General features: G+C 48.7%; 1 protein-coding gene across 2 annotated transcripts; it reads right to left on the bottom strand.

Annotated features, from left to right (window-relative positions):
• LOC146355750 (uncharacterized) lies at positions 1 to 21,946 on the bottom strand. Of its 2 annotated transcripts, none has more exons than XM_084830790.1 (5): positions 21,699 to 21,926; positions 17,984 to 18,969; positions 10,450 to 10,576; positions 4,824 to 6,032; positions 1 to 3,423 (listed from the first exon to the last, which is right to left on the bottom strand). In XM_084830790.1, the coding sequence occupies exons 2-4, from the start codon at positions 18,776 to 18,778 to the stop codon at positions 4,825 to 4,827; spliced, it is 2,130 nt and encodes a 709-aa protein (XP_084686916.1). In that variant the 5' UTR covers positions 18,779 to 18,969; positions 21,699 to 21,926; the 3' UTR covers positions 1 to 3,423; position 4,824. The 2 variants fall into 2 exon arrangements, with proteins under 2 accessions (XP_084686916.1, XP_084686914.1); XM_084830788.1 differs by having other exon boundaries at positions 3,032 to 3,423; positions 4,824 to 6,035; positions 21,699 to 21,946.
• Between the last annotated feature and the right edge of the window lie 1,718 nt (positions 21,947 to 23,664).

Below are 23,664 nucleotides of genomic sequence, written 5' to 3'. Positions count from 1 at the left end.
TAAAAAAAACCCTTTTAATGAATTTTTTTTGAAAGAACAGGAAAGTCGAAGTAAGCCAAGAATAAGAAAGGAAAGGCTTCCATTTGAGCGGTTACATACTCAAGTATCCACTCGAGGCAACTGTCCACCATTGTTCAAAAATTAAACCAGGTTTTCTTAACAGTGGCTTTCTTCCTCTTCTTAAACCTATGTGGCAGTGTTGTGGGGTGTTCCATATTCGCATAACAGCTGGGAAGCCAAGAAGCCGGGCACAGATGCAACAGCCCCTTCCTGCTGCTGAATGCCAGCAATGGGCATTCCAAGATACACTGCTTCTGAACATGGAGGTTCTATTTAGCTAACAATCCTTCCAATCAAACTCAGGTGCTGAGTGCTGACATCTGAAACAAGGCCACTAAGAAACAAGAGGGAGGTATTAGCATGCTCAAGGGAACCGTGATGATGGCAGACGTAAACACCCCCCCTCCCCACAATCCTTGTAAAAATAGCCCAGTGAGGACTGAGCGTACTGAATAGCCACAAAATGCTGTGTGTCTGTTGGGGAGAAGAAGAAGAAGAAAATGGAAAACTAGAAGGCAGGAATGGAATGGTGTAGACCTTCTTGTCCTGACTAATAGCTGTTGATAGAGCCATCCTGCACCTACGTGGAACTTCCTATCAACAGTACCAGTTGTGATGGCTCTATATTACCTCCCGTCTAAGAGGGAGTATACGTCTGAACACCAGTTGCTGGGGAGCATGGGTGGGAGGGTGCTGTTGCGCTCATGCCCTGCTTGTGGGTTCCCAGTTGACAGTGGTTGGCCACTGTGTGAACAGAATGCTGGACTAGATGGACCCTGGCGCTGCTCCAACAGGGCTCTTCTTCTGTTCCTTTTAACAGCATCTAAGCTAGTGGCCATCACCACTGAGCTTCATCCATCTCTCAGATGACAAATACTTTCCCCCTTGCCCACATTGATCCTTTTGAGTTCTGGTATGAAAAGAACATAAAAAACACACAAAACTCAGCCAGAATGACCACTCCCGCTCCCGTACAATAGGAGCCACTCCTTTACCAGCAACTACGCAGCCACAAGGGTCTAAATGTCTAACTCATTCATCTTTAAGGGAGCAATCCTATGCATGCTTAGACAGAAAAATGTCCTACGGCGCCCGGGGCTGGGGCATGCTGGAAGCTGTAGGACGTTTTTCTGTCTAAGCACGCACAGGATTGTGCCCTAACTCTGTCTTATATTTTATTTTTACAACAGCACAAATGGCATAACCAACGCATTTTTTGTAATATATAAAAGGGGTGGGTGGGGAGATGGAATACATACACAAAGGGGAAAAAAAGGTGGCAGGAAATACATGAACACAAGGGAAAGAAAACCACAAAGAACAGGGGAGAACCCAACTAGCTGAGCAAAGTATACCAGCAAAGCACGTGGATGCTAATTCCACTCTGCTCACAATCGGGTCCTGCTTCTGTTTGAGGACGACGACTCTTCGGAGTCCAGCCTTCGATTTTTTCAGACCCACCACTCGCCTTGTAAGTCCGGCCTGAGTGAGGCCCACATTTAAGTCTTGTTTTCATGTATAGGTTCATGTTTCTTCCCTGTCTTGCCCAATCCCAAATGTCCTCTTTGTGTGTCTCTCTCCCCCTCCTCTGCATACCCCATCTTTCTTCTTCTCTCAACAAGACACAACGCAGGGAAAGCTTCCTTCGACTGGGCCAGACTATTTGTCCATCTGGCTCAGTATTGTCTACCCATAGGGCGTTGAAGCTCTTTCAGCCCGAGGGCCAAATTCCATTTCAGAGAAGCTCTCAGGGGCCGCATTCCAGAGGTGGGAGAGGCCAAAGGCCCAAAAAGGGGTGTGGCCAAAAACTAAAAACACCAGCACATTTCAGCTTCAAGCTCTTACTGCCAGGCATCTCAACCTTTTAGAAGGGGGGGAAAGCTGGGAAACCACAGAATGATGGGCATTCAGGAAAAGGGGGTGTGGCTCTCTGGAGAACATCAGAGGGCCAGATTTGGCCTGCAGGCCTGAGGTTCTGCACCCTAGTCTACTCATTTCTCCAGGGTCTCAAGCAGGGAATTTTTTTGCATCACCTGCTACTCAGTCCTTTTTCAACTGGAGCTGCCAGAGCTAGTCTTACTCTTCGGGAACATGAACCCCTGTGTGCAAGGATGCCAGAATGCTGTCCCGCTCGCCAAAACAGCTCTTACAAAGGCATGTGGGGCAGACATCAGTCCCATCTCATGTGTATAAAAAACTAAGCACAGGGGAAAGCCTTGCTTAGTTTGTCCTGGCCAGGGGTGTTGCTAGGCACTTGGAAGATTCAGGGCCCAAGCCCATAGGGGAAAAAATCTGCATAAAATCTGCATATGTTAGTTTATATCTATATATGCAAATGTAGAAGTAATTACTAGGACTTATTGACATTTCACAGGAGGCAAAGCCAACCATTTCTCATCTAAATCATCTCAAAGGGAGGTCTTCAGTTAATTTGCATCCTGAGAGAGTTCATCCCAAACCAATCGAAAAAGTTTTTTCCTAAGCTTAATTGCCATGCCAGGGATGATTTAAATTGGGAGTGTTGCAACATGTGGGATGGGGAATGTTAAACCTCCCCAATTGTACTCGCCCTTGAAACCTACCCCCTGCATGGCAATTAAGCAGAGAAAAAAACTACCACTGCTACCAATGGACACTCAAGGCTCTGGGGAAATAGATTCGGGGCTAGGGCCCGAAAAGCCCAGGCCTAGCAACGCCCCTGGTCCTGGCTGTCACGTCTTAGCTGTCCACACGTTGTGTATGTGTGTGTATGTGTGTGCATGTGTGTGCATGTGTGTGCATGTGTGTGCGTGGGGGGGGGGGCGTCTATAGAGAGGCACCTACTGTACACACATAGATTCCCCCTCCCATGAATTAGAACCCTACGTGCATAGAGGAGGGTGCCCTCTGCAAGTGTTGCCCCCAAGATATGGGCAGAGGGGGCATGGATGCAACAGTGCAGCCAGCTAACATGGCTTTGTTGCATAATAATGTGTTGCATAATAATTCACATGAGGGCAACCACCCAAATAGGGGCTTTGGGGCCGAGGACGCTTTGTGTGGGTGTGGGGTGGGGGTGTATAATTTTTTTAAAATACATGTTATCAGAATTTGAAAATAGTAACATACAAAGGTTTACAAGTGATCACAAAAAGAATGTACAATAAATAGCCTTGTATGGGGACAAAAAAAACACATTCTCCACATTCCAAGCCTTCTCCACCCTCCAGGTCAAAATCTATAAAGCACATAATTTCAAACTTTCCTACCCACCGGATACCTTGCTGAAGTTCTATAGAACTATTTTAAGCTCAGTTCTTACAGAGTTGGTAAATCTGGGGTCAGGGCTGTAGCACTTCAAACTGCGCAGGATTAAACGCTCCTCTGTTCAAAACAAAACAAAACAGAAAAATAAGACAGCGAAGAAAAGTAGCATGTTAGGGAAAAGGCTAGGCTAGAAACAAATGTGTTTCTGGCCTGTGCCACTTCAGACGACGAGAAAGGAATAAATCCCTGCCCTGCTCTGACTGTGACTTCTTGTGATCAGGGGGTATGCTCAGAGCAGGGTGGTGGGTTCGACACAGGGTAGACAGGAATCTGTAATAGTAAGAGCTAACATAAAATTTTGGGCGGCAGGTAAGAGTGCAGTGGGTCTCCAATTTTAAGTAAGAAAACGAGTGTGTCACAGCTAACAGTAGTTTGGGAAGCTCTGCCCAAGGTAAGCAATGTGAGGTGGACCATCCACTACTGTGAATGAGTCAACTACTCCAATTTTAGCTATGGTGACCTCGCCTGATGGGATGCTGGATTAACAGATGAAAGCTAATGTCTCCTGATAGCTGGAAATCCCACTCTGCCTTGGAAATGAAATGCGCCCCCACACCATCAGTCAGAGTGAGAAAGTGACCCTTCAGCTCAGGGTTTCCCAGTCTTGGGTCTCCAGATGGCATTAGACTTCCAATCCCATCATTGCTAGCCAGGATGTCCAGTGGCCAGCGATGATGAGAGTTGCAGTCTGACAACATTTGGGTACCCAAGGTTGGGAAAGGCTGCTCTAGTCTGGAGTCAAGTTTGCAGTTTGAATTAAAAGACAGACAAACAGACAAAGGGAGAGAGGGAGAGACAGAAAGGGAGAGGGAGATAGAGACAGAGAGGGAGACAAGAGACGGGAGGGAGGGAGGGAGGGGGAGAGACAGAGAGGGAGGGGGAGACAGAGACGGGGAGACAGCGAGAGGACTTCTTTTTCTAGCTAGGCTGAGCTGAAACTGGGATGCCACTTTGGAGAAGGGCTGCTCAGGCAGCTCTCTGGGTGCAGGGGTGGAAGATTTGAGAGCAGAGGGAAAAGAGGCAAAGGATTAAAAAAATGAAGGGAGGAAGGAAAAAGCTGGAGAGGGCACATATAAAGCCTAGGGAAAGATGAGGGGCAAGAGAGTTGCATGCAGCGTGTCTTGCCTGGGCAAGATGGTGTGCACACTGCATGAGGCCGCTTCTCCTAACAAAGCTGTTTCTATGGACTCTCACATGTGGGCACTTTTGCATCTGTATTGCTGACAGCCAACATGGCAAAGTAGAGACTAAAGGTGAGGAAACTGGTCCTCCAGAAGTTATTGAATTCCAGCTCTCATCAGCCCCAGCCAGCATGCCCAATGATGGGAGTTGTAGTCCAACATCATCTAGAGGGCCACAGATTCCCCCACACCCCCAGAACATAGATTGGGGACACCTGGAACAACATGAAGCCATAACTTTGGGCTAGTTAGTACCTCTCAGTCTAACATACCTACCTCACAGGGTTGTTGTGATGATAAAAGATGGGGGCACATATCCTGCCTTGAACTCCGCCGACGGATGTTCTTCTGCCGCAAGCATCTCTGTCGTTTCTTTCCTCTGCCCATGGATTCTCTGATGGCTAACAAGATGTGTCCTACGATTGAACCTCTTCCCACAGTCGGGACATCCATAGGGTCGCTCTCCAGTGTGGATTCTCTGGTGGCTAATAAGGTTTGTGCTGCGGTTGAACTTCTTCCCACAGTCTGGGCATTCATATGGTTTCTCCCCAGTGTGGATTTTCTGGTGCATCTTAAGGCCCGATCTGCGGCAAAAGCTTTCGCCGCAGTCGGAGCACGTATACAGCTCCCTCGCTGTATGGATGCTTCGGTGCCTAACGAGGTGTTTGTTCCGACTGAAACATTCGCCGCAGTCCAAGCACTTGAACGTTTTCTCCCCCGTATGGTTTTTCTGATGTCGGATGTAAGTGGACCGGTCGCAAAAGCTTTTGCTGCAGAGCAAACATTTGTACGGCTTCTCGCCCGTGTGGCTTCTCTGATGTGTAATGAGATGGTGGCTCTGGCTGAAGCTTTTCCCACATTCGGTGCATTTGTACGGCTTATCCCCAGTGTGAAGCCTTTCATGGCGAACCAGGCTGGACTTGTCACAAAACTGCTTGCTGCAGGATGAGCAAGAGTACGGTTTCTCCCCTGTGTGCATTCTCTGATGTGAGATAAGGTTTGAGCTCCGGCTGAATCCCTTCCCACAGTCCAAGCATTTAAACGGCTTCACTCCCGCGTGGATTTTGCTATGGCTATTGAGATGCGAGCTCCGCCTGAAGTGCTTGCCGCAATCAGAGCACTCGTACGGCTTCTCTCGGCCATGTACTCTTATATGCATGATAAAGCCAGCTCTGGAAATAAACACTTTCCCGCAATCTGAGCATTCATAGAGTTCCTCTCCTGTGTGGGTTCTCTGATGCCTACTGAGGTCATGGAACAATTTATCACTCGGTCTCTTTCCTTTGGGTGTGGTTTGCTGGACTGCTGTTTCACAAAGGCCCGTATCCTGAGAGGCAGTGGATTCACTCCTGTGCTCCTCCGTTTGATGGCCCTGAAGTCTCTCTGGATCAGCTTGTTCTGAAATGGTTTCTCCCAAGTCCTGAAAGTCCTGACTGTTTTCTCTTTCCAACGGCATCCTATCGTCCTCACTCTGCCTTCCATCTCCTGCTGGAATAGGATAATAATAATTCCCTCTATTTCCAATGTTCAGGCCATACGTGCTAATCCTTATGTAGCCAAAATGGCACCAACCACATCCAAGGGGGAGATAGCAGCAGCCTTGGGGGAATTCTAGGGTTTGCAGAAGTACAAAAAGATCTGGTGAAATAAAATCCCTAACAGGGATGTTGGGCGGGGGCAGAGAATGGAAAACTGTGGGTAGGGAATGGAATGGAGTGGCTAGAATCCTGAGAGCTGCAGCACTCCATGCAACAACACTTTCTTGCAACACTTTCTTTCTTATTTGTAATAGCTATAATATATATTTCCCCTTCATGGATCACTGCCTTGTTGTGGCGAAGGGGCTTGCATAACTCAGTGAAGCCATAAGCTATGCCGTGCAGGGCCACCCAAGACGGACAGGTCATGGCAGAGAGTTCTGACAAAATGTGGTCCACTGGAGAAGGAAATGGCAACCCACTCCAGTATTCTTGCCAAGAAAACCCCATGGAATGTAACACAAGGCTAAAAGAGATGACGCCGGAAGATGAGCCCCTCAGGTCGGAAGGTGTCCAATATACTACTGGGGAAGAGCAGAGGGAATTTGCAAGTAGCGCCAGAAAGAGTGAAGCGGCTGGGCCAAAGCCGAAAGGACACTCAGCTGTGGATGTGTCTGGTGGTGAAAAGAAAGTCCGATGCTGTAAAGAACAATATTGTTTAGGAACCTGGAATGTAAGGTCAATGAATCAAGGTAAGCTGGAGGTGGTCAAACATGAGATGGCAAGATTGAACATCGACATCTTGGGAATCAGCGAACTAAAATGGACAGGCATGGGCAAATTTAATTCAGGTGACCATCATATCTACTATTGTGGCCAAGAATCCCTTAGAAAAATGGAGTAGCACTCATAGTCAATAAAAGGGTGGGAAAAGCAGTACTGGGGTACAATCTCAAAAACGATAGAATGATCTCAGTACGAATCCAAGGCAAACCATTCAATGTCACAGTAATTCAAGTCTATGCCCCAACCACTGAGGCCGAAGAAGCTGAGGTTGATCGGTTCTGTGAAGACCTACAACATCCTCTAGAACTAACACCAAAAAAAGAGGTCCTCTTCATCATAGGGGATTGGAATGCTAAAGTAGGAAGTCAAGAAATCACCGGGATAACAGGCAAGCATGGCCTTGGTGTACAAAATGAAGCAGGACAAAGGCTAATAAGAGTTTTGCCACGAGAACACGCTGATCATAGCAAACACTCTTTTCCAACAGCATAGGAGGCGACTCTACACATGGACATCACCAGATGGTCAATATCGAAATCAGATTGATTATGTACTTTGCAGCAAAAGATGGAGAAGCTCCATACAGTCAGTAGAAACAAGACCTGGAGCTGACTGTGGCTCAGATCATGAGCTTCTTATTGCAAAATTTCGGCTTAAATTGAAGAACGTAGGGAAAACCACTAAACCGTTCAGGTATGACCTAAATCATATCCCTTATGAAAATACAGTGGAGGTGACGAATAGATTTAAGGGATTAGACCTGATAGACAGCGTGCCTGAGGAACTATGGACGGAGGTCCGTAACATTGTTCAGGAGGCAGCAACTCAATCCATCCCAAAGAAAAAGAAATGCAAGAAAGCAAAGTGGCTGTCTGATGAGGCTTTACAAGTAGCTCACGAAAGAAGGGAAGCAACAAGCAAGGGAGAAAGGGGAAGATATACCCAACTGAATGCAGAGTTCCAGAGAATAGCAAGGAGAGACAAGAAGGCCTTCTTAAATGAACAATGCAAAGAAATTGAGGAAAACAACAGAATGGGAAAGACTAGAGATCTTTTCAAGAAAATCGGAGATCTCCAGGGAACGTTTTGTGCAAAGATGGGCATGATAAAGGACAAAGAAGGCAGGGACCTAACAGAAGCAGATGAGATTAAGAAGAGGTGGAAAACATACACAGAAGAACTCTACAGGAAAGATCTTATTGTCCCTGATAGCCATGATAGTCTGGTCACTGAACTTGAGCTGGACATCCTAGAGAGCGAAGTCAAGTGGGCCTTAGGAAGCATTACTAACAACAAAGCTAGCGGAGATGACAGTATTCCAGCTGAGCTATTCAAGATCCTAAAAGATGATGCTGTTAAAGTGCTGCACTCAATATGCCAACCAATTTGGAACACTCAACAATGGCCACAAGACTGGAAAAGGTCAGTTTACATTCCAATTCCAAAGAAGGGCAACGCCAAAGAGTGTTCAAACTACCGCACAATTGCGCTCATTTCACATGAAGCAAGGTTATGCTCAAAATCCTACAAGCTAGGCTTCAGCAGTATGTGAACCGAGAACTACCGGAAGTACAAGCTGGGTTTCGAAGAGGCAGAGATCAAATCAGTGGAGAGCCAGTGTAGTGTAGTGGTGAGAGTGACGGACTGGGAGCCGGGAGATCCGGGTTCTAGTCCCCACTTGGCCATGGAAGCTCACTGGGTGACTTTGGGCCAATCACAGACTCTCAGCCCAACCTACCTCACAGGGTTGTTGTTGTGAGGATACAACGGTGAGGAGGAGGATAATGTAAGCCGCCTTGAGTTCCTTGCGAGAGGGAGAAAGGCGGGGTATAAATGCAATAAATAAATAAATAAAATAAATAAATCGTCAACATTCACTGGATCATGGAGAAGCAAGAGAATTCCAGAAAAATGTCTATTTCTGCTTCATTGACTACGCTAAAGCTTTTGATTGTATGGATCACAACAAACTCTGGCAAATTCTTAAAGAGATGGGAGTACCAGACCACCTTACCTGTCTCCTGAGAAACCTGTACAAGGGTCAAGAAGCAACAGTAAGAACCGGACATGGAACAACCGATTGGTTCAAAATTGGGAAAGTACGACAAGGCTGTATATTGTCGCCCTGCTTATTTAATTTATATGCAGAGTACATCATGAGAAACGCCGGGGTGGATGAATCACAGGTCGGAATTAAGATTGCCGAGAGAATTATCAACAACCTCAGATACGCAGACGATACCACCCTAATGGCAGAAAGCGAAGAGGATCTAAAGAGCCTCTTGTTGAGGGTAAAAGTGGAAAGTGCAAAAGCTGGTTTGAAACTCAACATTCAAAAAACTAAGATGATGGCATCTGGCCCCATCACTTCCTGGCATATAGAAGGGGAAGAAATGGAAGCAGGACAGATTTTATTTTCTTGGGGTCCAAGATCACCGCAGACAGTGACTGTAGCCATGAAATTAAAAGACGCTTGCTCCTAGGGAGGAAAGCTATGGCAAACCTAGACAGCATAGTAAGAAGCAGAGATATCACCTTGCCGACAAACGTCCGCATAATCAAAGCTATGGTTTTCCCAGTAGCAACATATGGCTGTGAGAGCTGGACTATAAGGAAGGCTGAGCGCCGAAGAATCAATGCTTTTGAACTGTGGTTCTGGAGAAGACTCTTACGAGTCCCCTAGACTGCAAGGACGTCTAATCAGTCCATTCTAAAGGAAATCAACCCTGAGTGCTCATTGGAAGGACAGATACTGAAGCTGAAGCTCAAATATTTTGGCCACCATATGCGAAGAGAAAAGTCACTGGAAAAGACCCTGGTGCTGGGAAAGATTGAAGGCAAAAGGAGAACGGGGTGGCAGAGGATGGGATGGCTAGATAGCATCACCGATGTAATGAATATGGACTTGAGCACACTCCGGGAGAGAGCACAGGAGAGGAAGCCTGGCGTGCTCTGGTCCATGGGGTCACGAAGAGTCGGAGACGACTGAACGACTGAACAACAACAAATAATATATATTTACATAGGAAGTTGGCTTATACCAGTCCTGATAAATTGTCCATCTGGCCCAAGGCTGCAGAACCTCAAGGGCCAAACTCCCATTTCGCAGAAGCTCTTGGTGGCCGCTTTCTAGTGGTGGGGTGGGGCGGAAGGCAGAAGGGGCGTGGTCCAAAACACCCACGTATTTTAGCTTAAAGCTTTAACTGCCAGTAACTAAACCTTAGGAGACACATTTCAACCTTTCAGAATGGTGAAACAAAACACCAAATGACTGAGGCCAACAGAAGTTGGTAGGGCCATCTGGGGAACCCTGGCAGGCCACACTGGGGCCCCAGAAATGCCAGATTGTGCTCTTGGGCCTGAAGTCCCCACCCCCGCCCCCATGTAGCCCCGCATTATCTACTCTGATTGGCTCCTTTCCTGAAGGGGTGTCTCCCATTGTCTGCTCCGCGCTTCTTCTTAAATTGGAGCTGCCTGGGATCGAATCCAGAACCTCTAGAACGCAAAGTGTGTGCCCTGCTAATGACTGAGCAACAGCTGCTTCCCACACGGGAAATGGCACAAGCAACAGCAGGTTTGACAAGGAAATCGGTATGAGATAAACGGGTCATAAGGATTCAGGTACAACTCAGCCTTACCTAGCCCATTGCTGTCTCCTTCCTCCTCCTGCTTGACCTCCCTGTAGAGCTGCCTGAGGGTCATATCCAGCGAAGCACCTTCTCCTGCTGAAAAATTCACAACCACCTCCTGTTTCATCCCCGGCACCTGAAACAATAGGGATAACCTTAGTCCAAGATGACTTGATAGCAGGACAGCTAAGAAGAGCCCTGCTGGATCAGACCAAAGGTCCATCTAGTTCAGCATCCTGTATCTCACAATGGCCAATCAGATGCCCTTCTGCAGGTCCCACCACCAGGACAGCTTAGGCTGGTGGGAACACAGGATAGGGCCTTCTCTGTGGCAGCACCGCTCCTGTGCAACTCTCTCCCAAAGAAAGTGAGGCTGGCCCCTTCTGTGTTCAGATTTAAAACAGTTTTGTTCCATATGACCTTTTAGATGCATAAGCTCCACATTCCGTTCTTAAGAGTCTCTCCTGCTCTTAATTCTGCTGTTTGTGATGTTTTTTTTAAAAAAAACTTTGCAAATGCTTAAAAAAACCCTTTGTGAATGCTTTCCCCCCCAAAAAATCTTTGCAAATGCTTTTTTAAAACTTTGCAAAAGTTCTAATTGTAAGTCACCTTCGTGGCCCTATTTGGGTCAAAGGGCAATTCATAAACTTATAAATAAATAAATAAGGGAGGAAAGATGCCTCAATGGGAAGCTCACACGCAGGGATAAAAGGCAACAGTCCACTGCTGCTATATGTCCCTCACATCTGATATTCACAGGTATACTGCCTCTGACCATGGAGGTTCCATTTAACTGCCAGGACTAATAGCCATTGGCATATCTCTAATCCCCTTTTAAAGCCATCTAGCTTAGAGGGCATCACCACAGCTTGTGGCAGGGAGTTCCACAAGTCCCTTATACATTGTGCAAAAAAGAAATGTTTCTGTTTATCTGTCCTGAATTTACTGCTTATTGTTTTATTGGGTGACACACACACACACACACCCTTGCTTTCCAAGTTTAGTATTATGACAGAGGGACAAAACCTCTCTTTCTCCACGTCCTCCACACCATGCACAATGTTACAAACCTTCTATCATGACTCCACCACTTGTGCTGTCTTTTCCCTGCTAAAATGGAGGGAGCAATCCTACCGGGATAGGCGGCTGCCTCCAAGCTTGGAGGCGACCGCCTATCCAATGCAAGGCAGGAGAAGCACAGAAGGGATCATCCCGTCCATGTTTCAGCTGCCCTGCATTTGCAGCTAGACAGCCGATTTTGGCTGTCTAGCCACGGGAAGGTGGAGCGGGGGAAGTAGCTGCAGGATGACACATAGGATGTGTCGTACTGGCATTTCCGCCTTCCCTGCCCCAGAATGCCCCATTTTCACCGCTCCGCACTCCTCTTCCAAGCGCGGAGCTGTTCCGAGCTGCCTGCGAGGCAGCGTGGGAGGAAGGGAAGGTCGGATCCCGGAAACCGACGTATCCTATGGCAGTCTAGCCGCTGACTAGCGGCCATAAGATTGCTCCCTAAAAAGCTTGAAATGCTTTAGCCTTTCCTTGTAACAAAAATGATCAAGGGGCTGGAGCAACTCCCCTATGAGGAAATGGGCGCCAGGTTGGGAAAGGCTGGATTAGAGGGATATTTTTATCCCCCCATTCTAAGGAAGTGTACACAGTTGTCATCCCCCCAGAGTCCCGTGTTTTATCCTCACAACAAACATCTGGGACTGTTTAGCTTAGAGAAAAGGCGAGTGAGGGGAGACATGATAGGGAGGTCTGTTTCCCGCCTCCCAGCTGAGCAGAGCAGAGCAGAGCAAGCTGCTCCAGCTGGTCCAGGGACTACAGAAGCAGGCAAGCTCCCAGAGAGCGAGCGAACAGAGCGAGCGAACAGGGGGAGCAAACAGGAGTTGGCCAGGGGAGTTGCAGTGGTTGAAGAGACAAAGGAGACAAAGGAGACAGAGGCTAAGAGGTAAGTGGGTTGCAGGAAGCCCAGGGCACTGCCCTTTATCCTTCTGACTGGCTGTGAGCTCACCAGGAGCTTCTGAGAGCTCCAACTGAATTGGAGGGGTGTGGCCTGAGTACTCCCAGCAGCTGACTGGGCGGGAAGCTTCAGTCTGTTTCCCGCCTCCCAGCTGAGCAGAGCAGAGCAGAGCAAGCTGCTCCAGCTGGTCCAGGGACTACAGAAGCAGGCAAGCTCCCAGAGAGCGAGCGAACAGAGCGAGCGAACAGGGGGAGCAAACAGGAGTTGGCCAGGGGAGTTGCAGTGGTTGAAGAGACAAAGGAGACAAAGGAGACAGAGGCTAAGAGGTAAGTGGGTTGCAGGAAGCCCAGGGCACTGCCCTTTATCCTTCTGACTGGCTGTGAGCTCACCAGGAGCTTCTGAGAGCTCCAACTGAATTGGAGGGGTGTGGCCTGAGTACTCCCAGCAGCTGACTGGGCGGGAAGCTTCAGTCTGTTTCCCGCCTCCCAGCTGAGCAGAGCAGAGCAGAGCAAGCTGCTCCAGCTGGTCCAGGGACTACAGAAGCAGGCAAGCTCCCAGAGAGCGAGCGAACAGGGGGAGCAAACAGGAGTTGGCCAGGGGAGTTCGGCAGGGGAGGTCAAGGGGGAGGCCCCTAACATTTTTTTTTTTTAACTAACTTTTTCCCATTTATTTGTCTTGTAACACACACTTCCACACCAGTGGGACTCTGCTTTTAACCTCTACTGAGTAGAGGAGCAGGCACAGGCTAGTCTAGAACAATCACAAAGCTAGACACAAAAAGGGAAAAGGGGCTATGGAAGGACAAGACTCTCCAGTGGTGGTGACCTGCAAGGTGTGTGCCATGTTTGTTTTCTTGCCTGAGAACAACATGGCCTACACCTGCAACAAGTGCAAGTTGATCACACTGCTGGAGGAAAAAGTAAGTGGACTGGAGCGGCGACTGTCAACCCTCTGGGGAATAAGAGAACACGAAGAGTTCTTGGACAGAATGGGGGAACTACAGCAGCAAAGGGAAGACCAGAAGCTTGAAGAGCAACAGCAAGATGAGGCAGAAGTGGGAAATGCTGAGGAGAAGAAAAATGGAGTAGAGAATACTCCTTGGAAAACGGTGACAGTTAGGAGAAGAAGAACTAGACGCCACTCTGCACCAGTGGAAGCGGTGGAGCTGTGGAACCGATTCCAGGTACTTGCAGATGAGACTGGAGGACAGCCTGCAGAGGAAGAATCACAGGGGAACCTGCATGAGAGTGAGCAAGAGGCTAAAGGTCAGTCAAACAGAGGCGATGAAACCCAGGCCTACAAGAAGAAGAAGAGAAGAGTGGTAGTAGTGGGAGACTCCTTGCTGCGTGGGATCGAGACCCAAGTATGTCGCGAAGACCCGTGGACTCGCCAGGTATGTTGTCTCCCGGGAGGACAGATTAGAGACGTGACTGAAAGGTTGCCTGCACTCATAAAGCCCACTGACAGGTATCCCTTTCTTCTCATCCATGTGGGAACAAATGATACCGCCAAGCGGAGCTACGAAGAGATCATGTCAGACTTTGAAGCTTTGGGAAGGAAACTCAAGAACTTTGGGGCCCAGATAGTTTTCTCATCCATCCTTCCAGTAGTTAGAAGAGGGATAGAAAGGGAACGAAAAATACTCCGGGTGAATGACTGGCTACAAAGGTGGTGCCGACGAGAGAGATTTGGATTCTGGGACCACGGGCTATACTTCCTGGAAGATGGGCTGTTGGCTAGGGATGGGTTGCACCTCACAAAGGCTGGGAAGAATGTGTTTGGCCACAGCATGAAGAACTTCATCAGGAGGGCTTTAAACTGAATCCTACGGGGAAGGGAGATGTAATGTTGGGGGTAACAATGGACGTAGGCGCATGCACTGCAATGGAGAGAACAGCGCTGATAGCGCCCAATAATAGTCTTCAGACACAGGTAGGAAGAAAGCCAGACTATGAAGCACATGGTCTTCGATGTCTATATACTAATGCCCAGAGTATGGGAAACAAACAGAACGAACTTGAACTCTTAATACAGGAGGGAAATTATGACTTGATAGGTATAACTGAGACTTGGTGGGAAGACTCTCATGACTGGAATACAGCAGTTGAAGGATATAACTTGTTCAAAAAGAACAGGAGGAACAGAAAGGGAGGCGGGGTTGCACTGTATGTGAAAAATACATATCTCTGCACAGAAATACAGGAGGAGGAGCTTGGTAGCCCCATCGAGAGCTTCTGGGTTGAAATAAATGGAGCAAAGAATAAAAGGAACCTGGTGGTCGGAGTCTACTACCGGCCACCCAATCAAGGAGAAGCCAAGGATGAAACTTTTGAAAAGCAAATAGCCAATGTTTTAAGGAAGCATGATGTAGTAGTAATGGGGGACTTCAATTTCCCCGATATTTGTTGGGAGACAAATTCTGCAAAACATGGCCCCTCCAGGAAATTCCTGACTTGTGTGGCGGATAACTTCCTCCTACAGAAAGTAGAGGAAGGAACTAGAGGATCGGCTATCCTTGACTTGATCCTAACCAACAGAGATGACTTAGTGGATAAAGTAGCAGTTACAGGAACTCTGGGGGAAAGCGACCATGTTGTACTTGAGTTCTTGGTTCTAAGGGAAGCAAAAGCCGAGTGTACTCGAACGCGTACCCTGGATTTTAGGAAAGCTGATTTTAATAAACTCAGAACAATGATCAGTAAGGTCCCATGGCAAGCAATGCTAGCGAGAAAAGGAGTCCAAGATTTTAAAAGGAGCTTTTAAAAAAGGAAATTCTCAAGGCACAATCACAAACAATTCCAACAAGAAGAAAAGGTGGAAGACAACAGAAGAAGCCAATGTGGCTTCACAAAAAGCTTAGGGATGACCTGAAAACAAAAAAGGACACATATAGGAAGTGGAAAGAAGGCCAAGTAACAAAGGAAGAGTACAGGCAGGTAGCACAGAATTGCAGGGATGGCGTCAGGAAGGCTAAAGCGGAGAACGAGGTGAGGTTAGCGAGGGATGCTAAAAACAACAAAAAGGCTTTCTTCAGCTATGTGCATAGTAAAAGGCAGAGGAAAGAAATGGTTGTTCAGCTATTAAATAAGGATGGCAAAATGATAACAGAGGACAAAGAAAAGGCAGAGGTGCTCAATTCCTACTTTGGCTCAGTCTTCTCCCAAAAGAGGGTCTATGACCCCCCTGGCAAAGGCGAAGTACAGGCTGAAGGGGCAGGATTGCAGCTTGAGATCGACAGGCATATGGTCAAGGAACACCTCATTACTTTGAATGAGTTCAAATCTCCAGGGCCAGATGAACTGCATCCTAGAGTCATAAAGGAACTGGCAGAAGAACTCTCAGAACCGCTGTCTATTCTCTTTGAGAAATCATGGAGGACGGGGGAAGTGCCAGATGACTGGAGGAGGGCTAACGTTGTCCCTATCTTCAAAAAGGGTAAAAAGGAGGAACCTGGGAACTACAGACCAGTCAGTCTGACATCAATCCCTGGGAAAATTCTGGAGCAGATCATAAAGCAATCCATCTGGAAGCACCTTGACAACAATGCCGTGATTACTCGAAGCCAACATGGATTTGTCAAAAACAAGTCCTGCCAGACAAATCTGATCTCATTTTTTGATCAAGTCACCTCCCTTGTAGACCGTGGGAATGCTGTAGACATCATATACCTCGACTTCAGCAAAGCTTTCGACAAAGTGCCCCATGATATCCTGATGAGCAAACTAGCTCGAAGTGGGCTAGATGAAACAACGATCCGGTGGATCCACAGTTGGCTACAGAATCGGACTCAAAGAGTGCTTATCAATGGGACCTTCTCAAGCTGGGGAGAGGTAACGAGTGGGGTACCGCAGGGCTCAGTCCTGGGCCCAGTGCTCTTCAATATTTTTATTAATGACTTGGAGGAGGAGGTGCAGGGAATGCTGATCAAATTTGCAGATGACACAAAATTGGGCGGGATAGCTAATACTTTGGAAGACAGAAACAAAATTCAAAGTGATCTGGATAGACTGGAGTGCTGGGCAGAAAACAACAGAATGGCATTTAATAGGGACAAATGCCAAGTTCTGCACCTAGGAAAAAGAAACCAAATGCACAGTTACAAGATGGGGGATACGTGGCTCAACCACACTACAAGCGAGAAGGATCTTGGAATTGTCGTCGATCACAAGCTGAATATGAGCCAACAATGTGATGTGGCTGCAAAAAAGGCAAATGCTATTTTGGGCTGCATTCATAGAAGCATCGCTTCCAAATCCCGGGAAGTACTAGTTCCCCTCTACTCGGCACTGGTTAGGCCTCATCTGGAGTACTGTGTCCAGTTCTGGGCACCACACTTTAAGAAGGATGCAGACAAACTGGAGAGGGTTCAGAGGAGGGCAACAAAGATGATCAGGGGACTGGAAACAAAGCCCTATGAAGAGAGACTGAAAGAACTGGGCATGTTTAGCCTTGAGAAGAGAAGACTGAGGGGAGATATGATAGCACTCTTCAAGTACTTGAAAGGTTGTCACAGAGAAGAAGGCCAGGATCTCTTCTTGATCATCCCAGAGTGCAGGACACGGAATAATGGGCTCAAGTTACAGGAAGCCAGATTCCGACTGAACATCAGGAAAAACTTCCTGAGTGTCAGAGCAATACGGCAATGGAACCAATTACCTGGGGAGGTGGTGGGCTCTCCCACACTGGAGGCCTTCAAGACGAGGCTGGACAGCCATTTGTCAGGGATGCTCTGACTTGGATTCCTGCATTGAGCAGGGGGTTGGACTCGATGGCCTTGTAGGCCCCTTCCAACCCTACTATTCTATGATTCTATGGGTCAACAAAATTACGCGTGGTATGGAGAAAGTGGACAGAGGCATTTTTCTCCATTTCTCAGAAACCTAGATCCCAGTGGGATCGTCCCATGAAGCTGATAGGTGGGAGATTCAGGACAGGTAAAAGGACTTCTTCACACACCACATAGTTAAACTACGGAACTCACTTCCACAGGATGTAGTGATGGCCACCAATTTGGATGGCTTTAAAAGGGGGTTAGACAAAAGGCTATCAATGGCTACTAGACTTGATGGTTATGTGCTACCTCCAGTATCAGAAGGTAGTATACTTATGTACACCAATTGCTGGGGAACATGGGCGTGAGGGTGCTGTTGCATAGGCACATAAGAAAAGTTATGCTGGATCAGGCCAAGGTCCATCTAGTCCAGCATTCTGTTCACACAGGTCCCCTTTACATTTCTCCGGCCCAGCCCTCTGAGAAACACCGCGCTGCTGAGTCTAGCCACCATTTTCTCTTCTTACAATGTCCCTGATGCAGTGCCATTGTGGGAAACCAAAATGGCCGCCCTCAGCCACATTGTAGGAAATCAAAATGGCCACCATCAGCCACACCCAATGCTTCAGCTGGCTGCTGCTGCTACTTCCAGGTATGCTTGTTGGGGTCCACCAACAGAGGAGAGGGGACCCACCAGAGCATACTTTGCCCAGGACCCCCTCAAAGCTGGAGCAACCTCTGGCCACAGCCTTCCTCCTCCCTCTGACTGCACGGACTGCTCGGGGTCGCCCCAAAGAAGGCCCTCTCACTTGCTGGTCTTGTCTCTTAGCCTCTCGCTGCCTAAGGAGAAAATGCTCAGCAAGAGCGACAGCGTGGAAACAGCTCTCCGAGTCACGTTCCCTGATCCAGCTCAGCATCTCCTGAGGCAGGATGGACAAGAACTGTTCCAGGATCACCAGCTCCAGGATCTCCTCTTTGGTGTGTCGCTCCGGCATCAGCCACTGGTGGCAAAACTTCCGGAGCTGACAGTATGCCTCCCACGGGCCCTCGGCTTCCTGGTAGCCAAACTGCCTGAAGCGCTGGCGCTGGCATTCGGAACTGACAGGATCCACGGCCTCTCTTGTTTGCTCATCGCCACTCCCGCTTGCAACATTTAGGCCTCGGGCCTCCTGGGCTGTTCTGTTGAGTCCCAGCCCCAGCCTGGTCACGTCCTCTCCTTTCGCCCACTGACCGGTGGCCATTGCTCCTCCAAAACAGGCCAGAGAAGTCTTCACATCCTCCCTCAGCATAGTTCCTTTCAGCTGCGGGTTCCCCAGTTGTAACGGAGGGGACTGAGGCGAGTGCAGGAACTCTGGCCACTGCCCTTCCCACCGCTGGGAAGACGGGCCCTCATCTGCTTCCTGTTTAATGCGTCGTGGTGTTGCTGTTAATCCATGAAGGGCTGCCTCTGCCTGGACTGCCAGGCAGGCGTCCCTGGTTCTCTGCAGTCCGCTCTCGAGTTCCGGCTCTGGCCCCTCCATTTTGATTTCTGGCTTCACGTCCAGCTCTACAATGACCCTGCGGAGACCCAGGGCTGAATATTCTACCTCCATCTCTGAAGCCATTTTCTCTTATCGGAGGAGGATCCTAGCTCAGCTCTGGTCCTCCATACCCTTTGTGCAGATAGAGAAGAAAGTGTCTGGCTTTGTCACCAGCAATTACAGAAATACCAGAGCAAGAGGCCTCAGACCTCCACCCACGGTACCATCTCCAAAGCTTGTTCAGCTGCTGATGGCATTCTCTTACGGTTCCTTCCCTAGAAGACAGAGACACAAATAAACAGAGAGGCAACAAGCAGCATATGGTGCTCCTATCTCCACCTTCCCAAACCTGTTCTGCTACAAGTGGTGCGAACTTCAACTCCCATCAGCCCCAGCCAGCTTGGCCAATAGTCAGGAATACTGACTATACCTCCTTCTTGCTTTTCGGTGGCCCCATCTTGGCTACATAGCCATCAACATGCAGCACATGAGTTCAGCATTAGAGGGAGCAATCAGAGCAGCCTTCCCCAACCTGGCGCCATCCAGATGTGTTGGCTGGCTGGGGATGATGGAAATTGTAGTTCAACACATCTGGAGGGTGCCAGGTTGGGAAAGGCTGGATTAGAGGGATATTTTTATCCCCCCATTCTAAGGAAGCGTACACAGTTGTCATCCCCCCAGAGTCCCGTGTTTTATCCTCACAACAATTCTGTGAGGCAAGCTAGGCTAGGAGATGGTGACTGGCTCAAGTCACCATCTCCTAGCCTAAGGGCTCATCATGGCCAAGTGGGGATTTGAATCCAGGTCTCCCTAGCCCTTGTCTGACACTCTCACCACAAAATCACACCGGCTCTCAAGATCAATCACTTTAGATCACCCTTCCCCAACGTGGTGTCCTCCGGTTATGTTGAACTACAACTCCCAGCATTCCTAGCCGACCAGGACCCTGGCATAGTGAAGGGGTGTTAACCCTTTGCTCCCCGCTGCTGTCCTGATTGGGATCCCCACTCACCACACACACCTGCTCCGTGCAGTGGGAAAAGAGATCCCAATCACACCATTTCCCCACCCAGTTGTGAAAGGTGTCTCATTTAGGTTTGGACCAAAGAAGAGGCATTCCTGCCTGTGCAAGAGAGGACAGGGAATTCCTCTTTTAACAAGGCACCTGCCAACCATTCGGTTGTAAGTACTTTCGTTAAAAATAATAAACTTTCAACAATGCTGCCCAATTAATGGGGAGCACTATCTATTTGCCTATTCCCCCCTCTCCTGCTTTTGCCCTGGGGTTCTTCCCAACCCCCTCCCCTTTGTGTCTTGTTGCTGTATTGTTTTTAGAGTATGGTTATTTATTTCCACTAAGAGCAGTTGGAACAGTTGGGAACCTGCTGGAACCCACGCGCTCTGCAAGGGCCTACAGGGGCCTCGTCTGCTGCACCGGATCCAGGTTTTGGAGGGTCTTTGGCCAAGACACCCTCCATGGCCTCCTCCCTCAGTGAGTCGACCTTCTTGCTGCCCTTGTCAGCAGCTGCTCACGCTCCTCATCCTCTTTCCCATCGCTGCTACTGCTTGCTTACTTGCCAGGCGGAGAGCTGGTGAGCAAGCAGGCCGTGGCGTCTGCTGCTGCTCCTCCTTCTCACCTCCTCCACCACCGCCTGGGCCAGAGTGAGAAGCAGGCTGCAAGAGTGAGGAGGAGCAGCAACTCCAGGGGCTGTTGTCCGTGGGCCCCTGCTGGGATGCAGGCCTTTGGCAGGTGCCCGAACACACCTACCCTTGAGGCTGGCCCTGCTTGTCTCCCCACCCAGCAAGCACCCGTTGCCACTGCTGGCTGCACCAACGCAGGCAGCAGCCTCCCCACCCCACCCCCGTCATGATACCTGGTGCGCATGCCGTAATGGGCCACGGAGGGAAGCTGCCACTAAGCCAAATCCCACCTGGTGGGAAGCCAGTCCTCACCTCAACAGCCCACTACGACACCACTGCATCAGCCCCTCCAGGGCAAGAGGGAGGCTGAGGCTGTACAGCAGTGCCACACTACAGGACCCAAGTGGAGGCAGGTGCTGGGGGGTGGGTGTGCTGTCCAGTTACCACTGGGAGGGGGGACTGAAGGTAGCCTGTCCAGGGCCCTCCAAAATCTGGAACCAGGCACATCTGCTGGCCCAAACTTTATAGCTGAATGGGGATTTGAACTCTGCAGGTCTCCCTGGTCTAAGCTTAACACTCTGGCCTGCATGTAGAAGGCTAGGCTAAAACCCTTCTCCCTGTTGTGCTGGTTTTCTATGGGGAGGGGATTTTTATTTAGTTATTATTTGTTATATTTATATCCCACCTTTGTTCCTCTTGCCTGGAACTTGAGGAGGCTTACAGGGTCCTCCTCCTATCCATTTTATCCTCACAAGAATACTGTGAGGTAGGTCAGGCTGAGAGTCGGTGACTGGCCCAAAGTCACCCAGTGAGCTTCATGGCTGAGTGGGGGACTAGAACCCAGGTCTCTAGAGGCCCAGTCCAACACTCTAACCACTACACCACACCGGCTCCTATTTTGTTTTCATGATTATCTGTAGCGGGATTTAACAAGACCCATAATGCAATTCCGCAGTGTGGAGTGCTCCTGTTCAGGGTTCCTGCCAGCCAGACATGCCCACCTCCTCGAAACTCTATTCTGTATCCCCCTCCCACATGATTTTCTATTTCCCCCCTTTCAACAGTGGGCTCACTGAGCATGCTCAGTCCTCTTTGAGCTGTTTTTGCATGCACACCCCTTAGGGTTCTCTCCCCGCTCCCAGATTTTTGTGTACTTCTGCAAACCTTGAGGTTCCCCAGAACCTGATATCTCCCTGTCGTTAAAAGAAAATGATCCAAAGGGTTGGCAACACAGAAATGAACGTCTGCTTCTGATGTTCGGGGAGAGGATAGTGGGGTGTCTCCCTTGGCGTCCCAATAAATTCTTCCTCCACCTCCAGTTCCTCCCCCCCAAAATCCACACCAGACCCCCTTTGTAACTTACTGATGTCGGGTTAGGCCTCCAGCTTCTGCCAATGGAAACTAACCCTGCGGTCCCAAGCAGCCTTGCTGGGGAGCGCGCCGCATGGAAGCGCAGCCGGACTGGAACACGCCGAGGACTGCAGCGTGCGTAAATGTTTTAAAAATCAGACTAAATCAGCTTGCAGTTTTGCAGAAGAGCAGGTCAGGAAGGGGCATTCAATAGAAAGAAAGGCCCCACCCCTCCGCTGGCCCCAAATCCCCTTCCTCTCTAGCAATCGGAGCGGCGCTGGTTTAACCGCCAGATGACCGAGGCGGAGCGCGCTCTGCCCGGGCATTCGAAACGGATCAACGCTGCAACCGCGCGCGCTCGGCCTGATTCTCACAGAATATATTCAGGGGTTGCGGGGGCGGGGGAAGAAGTATTCTTCTGTTCCCCACCCCTGAAAGCCCTATCGAGGGCAAGGACAAAGTTGATTTATTTTTTCATAGGGAGGCTCAAAGGGTTAAAGTGACTGAGCGCTGATTCCTAGGCAGGCTTGGAAAGGCATAGGCATTTGAGTCGCATTGAATTCCTTTTCCTGTCCCGCCTCCCCTTGACTGGAAGTGAGAGCAGGGGTTAGATCCATATATATTTATATATATATATATATGTATATATGTATGTATATGGATCTAACTGATCTACAGCAAGCTTCGGCTATGAGGCGGTATAGAAATGTAATGGAATTTTGCAATCCAGTTGCCAAAGTTTAGACAATTAGGACGCAATCCTATGCATGGTTAGACAGGAGGAAATCTTATAAATCCCAGCATTCCACAAACTGGGTGGGGAATGCTAGGAGCTGTAGGACTATTTTTCTGTGTACATGCTTAGGATTGAGCATTCGATCCCATATAGTATTTTTTTATATATTTTTATATTATATTTTAAGGGCGCAAAGTCCTACAGCTCCCATCATTCCTCAGCGAGCATGGGGAATGCTGGGATTTGTAGGACACTTTTCCTGTCTAAACAGGCATAGGATCGCACCCTAATTGTCTCAGCTTTGGCAGTTGAACTGCAAATTCCCAGAGTTACAGAGAGGCAGCTGGTGGGGGAAGAGGAGAAATATGACAGAAGACAATAATGGAGAATAGATGGAGATCAGAGGGAAGGGGAAGAAACAGAAGTAGCAGGACATTGGGGATGGAAAGGAGATCCCCCAAACCTCCCTCCGTTTCAGATTGCAGGGGTGGGGGTGGGGAATCTCGCAGTGTAATTTAAATAAAGGCATATTTTCTGCTGTTTACCCTTGCTTCCACCTACCTCACCTTCCGTCTTTTGCCACCTCTGTGTCAAAACTGTAAACATCTTGGAGCAGGGATCTCACATTCTGTAAAAGAGGTGTGGACAACTAAAAAGTTCATGCGCCACAGATATGGCCCCATGTCAATAGGATGAGATGGCTAGATAGCATCACCGATGCAATGAATATGAACTTGAGCACGCTCCGGGAGAGAGCGGAGGACAGGAAGGCCTGGCGTGCTATGGTCCCTGGGGTCACAAAGAGTCGGATGCGACTGAACGACTGAACAAATTGCTTTAACCCAACCTGATGCTCTGCTGATGTTTTGGACCACAACTTCCATAATCCCCAGACAGCGTAACCATGTTGGCTGGGGAAGATGGGAGTTGTAGTCAACACATCAGGAGGGTGCCTGTCTTGGGAAGGCTGCTTCAGCCATTCACGAAATGAATAATAACAGATCTTGAAAACCCAGTTGTTCCAAATTGCTTTTAGCTCTAAATGTTGTTTTTAGCTGAGATCATCCTGGGCTGTTTTCTGATTATTGCTATATTGCTGCTGGTTTATTTATCCATCCCCACTGCACACATTTTAATTAATTTTATTGATTGCTAGTCTGGTCTCTGAGATGTGTTTAACTCCTGTTTTACATTATTCTATTTTATGGAAACAGTATACCATAGTTATATGTTCATTTTTACA

This window comes from Heloderma suspectum, chromosome 2, assembly GCF_057233095.1.
Source record: "Heloderma suspectum isolate Gila_16-S chromosome 2, 16-S_ref, whole genome shotgun sequence".
NCBI classification, from domain to species: Eukaryota; Metazoa; Chordata; class Lepidosauria; order Squamata; family Helodermatidae; genus Heloderma; species Heloderma suspectum.
The sequence above is the reverse complement of the archived record's forward strand: the minus strand, read 5'-3'. Positions and strand labels throughout refer to the sequence as shown.

Coding starts and splice junctions, on each gene's coding strand:
- LOC146355750 (XM_084830788.1), bottom strand. CDS start 18,778: ATGGCTTCAGAGATGGAGGTAGAATATTCAGCCCTGGGTCTCCGCAGG. Junction 10,577..17,983: donor CTAAGAGACAAGACCAGCAA/GTGAGAGGGCCT, acceptor CTATTGTTTCAG/GTGCCGGGGATGAAACAGGA. Junction 6,036..10,449: donor AGGAGACAGCAATGGGCTAG/GTAAGGCTGAGT, acceptor ATCCTATTCCAG/CAGGAGATGGAAGGCAGAGT.